This window comes from Montipora capricornis, chromosome 2 (genome assembly GCF_036669925.1).
Source record: "Montipora capricornis isolate CH-2021 chromosome 2, ASM3666992v2, whole genome shotgun sequence".
Classification (NCBI taxonomy): domain Eukaryota; kingdom Metazoa; phylum Cnidaria; class Anthozoa; order Scleractinia; family Acroporidae; genus Montipora; species Montipora capricornis.
Genome location: NC_090884.1, coordinates 24,466,830 through 24,474,329, shown reverse-complemented (window position 1 = coordinate 24,474,329; position 7,500 = coordinate 24,466,830). Strand labels below are relative to the sequence as shown.

General features: G+C 43.5%; 1 protein-coding gene across 1 annotated transcript in view; it reads right to left on the bottom strand.

The window, feature by feature from the left end:
• LOC138036968 (putative nuclease HARBI1) overlaps positions 1–201 on the bottom strand; it is a 953-nt gene extending 752 nt beyond the window's left edge. The window contains exon 1 of the mRNA XM_068882993.1: positions 1–201. This exon is cut by the window's left edge and continues 298 nt beyond it. Within this exon, the coding sequence (XP_068739094.1) occupies positions 1–201 (201 nt within the window).
• Positions 202–7,500: the final 7,299 nt, after the last annotated feature.

Below are 7,500 nucleotides of genomic sequence, written 5' to 3'. Positions count from 1 at the left end.
CCAGTCGCTGGCAGAATTAGGTGGGCTCACATATTTAACCTTCAACGCCAGCCAAATGGCGTATGATGTCTCTTGGATAATGTGACTCACGGTTGTCTTTCCAATTCTGTACGAGGAGCCGAGGCTTTGCTGGTTATCACCACTAGCCAAATACCTAAGCGTAAATGTTAGTCTTTCAGCCGCACCAATAGCTTCTCTCATTCTTATGTTTGTTTTTGTAATTAGTGGTCCAACCAAACTCAGTAAATGCTCAATGCATTCTGGCGTCATCTGTATGTACTTAAATGGCATGGAATTTGCATTTATTATCTTTCCAGAATATACAGTACCGCCTGAAAGTATTGACCCCTCGGGACGAGGCAATCCCTTGTCTTTGCCGCGAGTAGTGGTTGCACACCACCGAGGTATGCAAATTTTTTTCTCGGTAAAACCAAGGTGCAATTTGCCGCGAGAGAAAAGATGAGGCTGGCCACGGGAAAGAACAATGATCTGCTGCACGTGTGAAATAAGCGGAAGAATGTTAAGTTTTAGATCTCATGGTGTGAAGAATCGATTCTTAAAGCAAGAAATCGTAATCAAAATGAGAAAGTGCACGATTTCCGTAAGGACTCAAATTTTATTAACTTTACATAATCGAATAAAATCAAAGACTTCTATACAGTAAAGATACAAAGATACTGTTATTAACTACAGTGTAAGCGACAGCTGTGTTATCCAACCAACGAAACACTCGTTGTTATCCAAGCTGTAATACTGTACATGTGCGTGAGAAATTTGTTTGGTTTCGAAAAAGGTTCGATTGTGTCTGTTTTCGTCCAAGGCTGACCTTATTTTATTTGGAGACTTGAAATTCAAACTTGTGCGATTGTTTTCGTTTTATCAGCGCTGTTTTGGTGAAAGGCAAGTACGGTATTCCTTCCAGATATTATTGTGAAACTTGTCAAATTTCAATCTTAATTGATACATTCTTGCGAGGGATCGGAGCCTTTGTACTATTTTGAGACTTGGCGTACCGACGAATAATTTAAGAATGGTTTCTTTTTTCATCTCTTTCATCAGCAATAAATGGTTATGTGTAATCACAGCAATTGCAGCATGTTGACTGCGCATGGAAAACAAATCTAGGAATAGACTGTGATTAGTGGAGAAATGAAGTCTCTAAATTATCTGAACGCTCATCGTTTGACGGCGAAGTCCACGCAAGCGGGACAAGCATTTAACAGCGTATGAAAAACAAACCAGGCAGTCAATCAAAATTCCCGACGCAATTTTTCAGATGAAGGTGTGAAGAAAACTTAGCGATGTCTCGCTTTCTCCGGGTAAAGTCTGACCGGAAACAAGCTCAATTGTGAAACTACATACTTTTGGAAAATGATCAGTATTTTAGGAAAGGTTTTTATTTTTTTCCTTAAATCAACTAATAATCGGAATTCACAATTGCTAAGCTTTCTGGAAATATATACTTTATTGGGGTTTTCATGAAACGTGTTACTGTGGTTTTCTTATACCTAAAGTGTCGATAAATACGCACATTGCCCAATTAGCGTGTCGGGAACATCTCGTGTAATAGAGTATATTATAACGTCGTCATAAAGCGAGATATTTTTACTTCGCAAAAGTAACGGTCAACCTTAACAACAAAACAAATCGTGAAAGAAAATTAGTTACTTGCGGCTTGGAGAGGCTTTCTTTCATCCCTTGAAACAAATACTAAGTTAGATAAAGCAAACGGCCTTGTAAAACGTATCGTAGAGTTTTGCCAACCCTACGTTTTAGCTATAAAGGTTTTATGGAGTACACCAAGTACAAGCTGTATAGTTTGTTTGGGATATGACTACAGTATATCCAACCTGAATGGTTACGCTCTATTAAGAAGTCGCCTTTATTTAATTGTTAGATCATACTATTACGAATGGATACGTTGAATGACTCGCAGATCATGGAGTTGGCCAAGACACTTACAAGTAAACAGGCAGCCCAAGAGATTTTAAACAACTTTTTTCCCCTTCTTCAGTCAAGGCGACAAAGCTCAAATGCTGCTCTGAAATATCGACGCATTGACATCTTATCCAAAGGGCTTCTGCCAACAGATCTCGAACAATGGTTGCCATTAGAAACAAGTGGAGATGGTAACTGTCTATACAATTCTGTTTCCCTTTCATTGGTGGGCGATGAATCTCTTTCAGCTCTTCTGCGTATGCTAACCGTTTCCGAGCTATTTGCCAACGCGGAATTTTATGCCCGTCATCCCCAAATTAAAGAGTTTGCCGCAACCTCTGGCTATTCAAACTCAGCCATCATAACCATCTTTCTCAGTGAACAGAAAGCAATAGACACTTACAATGGTGACTTCAACAAACTTGTCCAAGCCATACCAGTACTGGCTAAAGAAACAGCAAAGCCCACTGTTTATTCTCGCCAATTCTACATCCTAGCCCTCGCATCTGTGATTGACAAACCTATTTTTGCAGCATATCCAGACATTAAATCAGCTTGTGCAATTAAGTTGGCTTGCCACGGATATTTTCATCCAAGAAATGCCTTTCAAAGTGAGTTAAGCCATGAAAAATCAAAGAAGGACGCCATCTTTGTTATGTGGACAAGAACCAACCGAATGTCCCTTGTTGGTTGGAAACCCAACCACTTCGTACTCCTAAAAGAGGCCAGTGCAATGCCTGCAAGAAAGAGTTATGCAACAGTTGTTGCTGACGGTAAACCTAGAATCTCAGCAGATACCAGGACCCCCAAAATGCCAAAATCCCTAACATACAAGATAAGTGCGACACATCTTCCAAATCAAGATATCCCACACCTTCCGAAAAGCGAGCTACGGCCGCCACATCTACCTTGCAGAAATCAACAGTTTCCGCCCCTCCGCAAAAGCCAGCTACATCTGTCCACGAACATACCGTGCAGAAATCATCAGATTCCGCACCTCCCAAAGAGCAAACTGCATCTGACACACCTACCTGGCAGAAATCAAAAGATTCAACACCTTGCAAAGAGCAAACTACATCTGACACACCTACCAGGCAGAAATCAGCAGATTCCGCAACTTCCAAAGAGCAAACAACATCTGACACACCTACCTGGCAGAAATCAACAGATTCCACACCTTCCAAAAAGCAACCTACACCAGGTGCAACTACCTGGCAGAAATTAACAGATCGCACACCTTCCAAAGAGTAAACTACATCTGACACACCTACCAGGCAGAAATCAACAGATTTCGCACTTCCCAAAGAGCAAGCTACATCTGTCGACAAACCTACCCTTCCTTCCAAAGAGCAAACTACGTCCGGTGCAACTACCTGGCAGAGATCAACAGATCGCACAATTCCCAAGAAGCGAGGTGCATTGGAGTCACCTAACTGGCAGAAATTAACAAGTCCTACACCTCCCAAAAAGCGATTTGCAGCGGACACACCTACCTGGCAGACAACCGTTGACATTGGTCATAGTAAAACCTTAAACCTTGGGATTTTTTCTACCCCACGAGTGCGGCGAATAAAGCGAAAGCCCAGTGCTGGAAAAGAAGCCGCAACCGAGACAAAGCATAACGGAAAACAGAAAAACGAGCGTACACAGACCAAGAATATACTTTCTTTTCTCACCTCTGACATATCCAAAGAACCAGCAGAGACACCGAAGGACTCTGGACGCAGGGAGGAACAGAGGATGGAGGATACTATTAAGGATGCTGGACGAGGGGAGGAGGAGAAGACACAGGAGACATTGAATGACTCTGGACGCGAGGAGGAGGTGAGAACAGTTAAAGAGGCAATGAAGGACTATGGATGTGACGTTGAGGACGATGACGTTTATTTCCGCTTAGTGGCCCTGGCTTTGATTGGTGTAGGGACAAGGGTGTGAAGTTGAATGCAAACGTGGGGAGAACTGAAGAACGAATGAGAAACTCGATAATAATGGAGGATAATGAGATGAAGGGGCTCGTGCGGGGATCTGCAACAGGATCACTGAACGAAAATATTGATGTCCTCATTGACAAGTTGAGTTCTCCTGCGTCCTCAAAGCAGCAAGACCATTTGAGCGCAATGATATCCATTGGTTACTTTATCATAAATAACGGGCCCATCATTCCAACTCAAGTTCTTGCAAAGAAGTACAAGGAGTTGAAAGCTTTAAAGGACTTTACTCGCATTGAATCTGCACAGTTGCAGGAGGTGTTGACAAAGCATTGAAACCTGGTTCAAATTTATATAGAAGGAAAAGGATATATTTTAGAAAACCACGGCCCAGAAATCGTCAAGATAGTAAACTCTTTAAAAAATATCTCAAAAGATGATCAATTAATTGTCAACCAAAAAGTAGAAGAGGCGATCGGATCTAACTATGAGACAGTGCTGCAGTATCTAGACAGCAAGCGAGAAAGAGACACCCTCCAGGCAGTCCTAACTAAGGTAACAAGTGTAAACTTTATGACCAGACTAGCAAATGTACAGGACAAAAGGAGCTTTCAACGATCTAAAGGTCTTGTGGGTTACAATTTGGAACTTTTCAAAGACATGAAAAGCAAATTAATTTCCGATTCTAACTCGAGTAGTGACGCAGAAAGAAAGAAGAACAATCGCCTTCTTCAACATATGAAACTTGAAAAGCTTCGTCACATCTTCAAGGGAAGGGGAAGAAAATTAAAATGAGAGGAGTTCCCAGACCTTGCTGGTATTTTAGAATTTACGTTTGGGGAAGGAGATGGAGTAGACAGGGCGGGAGGTGGCTTGGAAAGTCATCCCAGACTAACTGATACTGTCCTCTATCGGGCTGTCGACAATAACACCATCATGAGACAAGCTACAGAAACAATTTTAGCCCTGGCCCCAGAGGGATTCAACATTAGCCTCTCGTCGTGTTTTAATTACACCCAAAATTATCGAGAAGGGACTTACCAAGCCAGGAGGCATTCTGGTAGAGGCATAAACGCATGTTTATCTCTTCACAAACCCCCACACACTGGTGTGGAACAATTTGTTATAAATCTTCATTGGTCCACACAGAATGTTAACCTGACACTGGACTTATCCCACGCATACCCGGACAACATACTGGTTGATTTGAAAGACGCAAAAGCGAAGGTCCATGCGGATGTGTCTCCCGTTCAAAAACCAGGGATAACGTGGCGAAAGATGGTCCTGCCGGATCACGATTGGAGCAGATTAGCTCATAATGCTGTTACCCCTATGACTCATCTCTTCTTGAAAACGGAGTCCATTTTGGAAGAAGAAGAGGACAACAAGCTGTATTATAGAATTTGAAGGACAGGAACAGCAGCGACTCTCTTAAACTTGTCACATTTTGAACCAGGGACCGTCCACAGAGTCTTGAATGAGCTTTTCCTTCTGCTCAATAATCCTGCACTGGACCATCTGTTTAGAAACCAAAACACTGAAAAGCTTAAGGAACATTTTGTGTTTATTGTGGACAACGGTCCCTCTGAGGCCCCGGCAAGCCCACTAGTAAGAATGTGGTTGGTTCGTTTGGCAAGACTGCTTCAATTGAAGTCTGTGACCCAGAAGTCATTTGCTGAGTACCACAGCAAGAGAAATCCGGTGGAGCGCGTACACGCTGTGCATAACCACGCCCTTTCCAACGAACAGTTTTCCAGAAAGGGAGTGCACAGTGATTATGAGATCGGCGACACCAGGCATCAAGAAAACATGGAGTACATGGCTCAAAGAGTAAAGCAATGCTTAACGCACACGCAATATGGCGGAAATCCATGTCTCGCTCTACGAGGAATTGGCCGAGAGGAAAATTTCATCTTCAACGATGAAGAGGATCTCATGACCTTTCTTGGTAAGAGTGAACTGCGAAAAAACGAGGATGACCGTCAATATAAGCCTGTAAAAGCAAGTTGTGGTGGGAAGTAGCTACTGTCTGGAACTTGGAAGAAAATGTCGTTGGAAGTTACAGAGATGATTACCAAATTGTTCAAAACAGCCACGACGAAGAAGGCGAACACACTTGTTGGTCCGGCAAGTACTCCACAGTAATATTCAACCCTGATGTTCCACGTGAAAGACGAGATGTTTTTCACCATGCAACCCATTCCTGACTATGTAAGGTGGTTAAATACTGGTGGGGAGATGCATTACTTGCCGCTGGAGAAATTGCAACAGCTCCAGACGCAGGTTGTTGATAACACTCCTGCAGCTTTCCTTCCATCAAAAATCTTAGAGCTGACTTGTAAAGTGTTTTCCTATGGAGTGGAATCAATCTTGCCATGCATTGTGTTTATTAGCTGGTGCACAGAGGAGGATGTCAAAGGGTTCCTTACAGATTTCAAGGAAAAAAACGATAAAGCATTTGTTAACGACAAAGAGAGAGAATATTGGGCACAGCACGAACTTTATAAACAGAAAAACAAGGACCAGTTGCAAGCATTATGTCGCCAAAAAAAACTCCCTTCAGAAGGGAAAAAGCACGAATGTGTCAAGCGCCTTGTAGAGAAGATGGGATATGCACCACCACCCCCTTTAAATGCATACTGTGGTCAGCTAAATTCTGTGCCGGAATCAATATTAGAAATTTCCAAGTTGTCTGTATACAACCTCCATGAGATCCTACGATTTCACAACACCTTAGACTGCGGCACTAAGGATGAAGTAGTGATAAGGGTAGCAATGCTTAAATCAGGGAGAGCTTATCTAGCCTTACACAAAGAACTAGAAGCCATGGTGAATCTTTTTACCGCAGTAACGTCACTAATGATGATGGTGATGGGTGTTTCTTCGGGTCCGAAGATCACTGGAAAGAGGTAGATGCCCGGCGACATGCTCTCTGGTGCCTGTGGAGACCTATCCTTGATCTGCAGGCCCTGGAGCAGGATGGGCATGTGAATGTCGTGTCGGTCACAGGTTGGCTTGCGGAGTCCTTTCGTCGCTGGTTTCTCTGCAGCTGCTGTTTTTCTTCCCTCCTCGAAGTTGTCTGCTGCGGTCTTGATCGTTCCTCTCCACTCTTCTCTGTCCTCTGCCAGTGCCAGTGCTTTCCACTCACTGCGGTCTATGCCAGCTTGTGTCAGCTGCGGCTTTAACTGGGCCTCACGCACCTGGAGGGTTCCAGAATGCCAAAGGGTGTCTTTCACAGGGAGCTAAGTCAAGGCAAGCGCGACCGTGGTGCCCCCCGCAACGTCACTAATAGCAGCTCAGAAATCCCTGTACCTGGCAGATCCACGAATACTGCATAAAAGGAAGGCGTTTTCAACTCCTACAGGAAGTTCGGTTGGCATACAAAGGCCTAGAGACAGTGCCTCCATACCAGCCAGGAAACAAACTTCATTTCTGGCTGTCCCCCAAGAAATTACTCTAGACAACCTAGACGAAGTGCTGAAGCCATTAAAAGTTGAAATCAGTCTATACGAGGAGCACATACAGTCAAAGATTAATGACTCAGGAACCACGCCAATGTCAGAAGAAGGCAACGAGATGAAAGCAATGAGATTGGTTGGCACCAGGGTGATGGCTCACTGGAGCAAAAACGAAA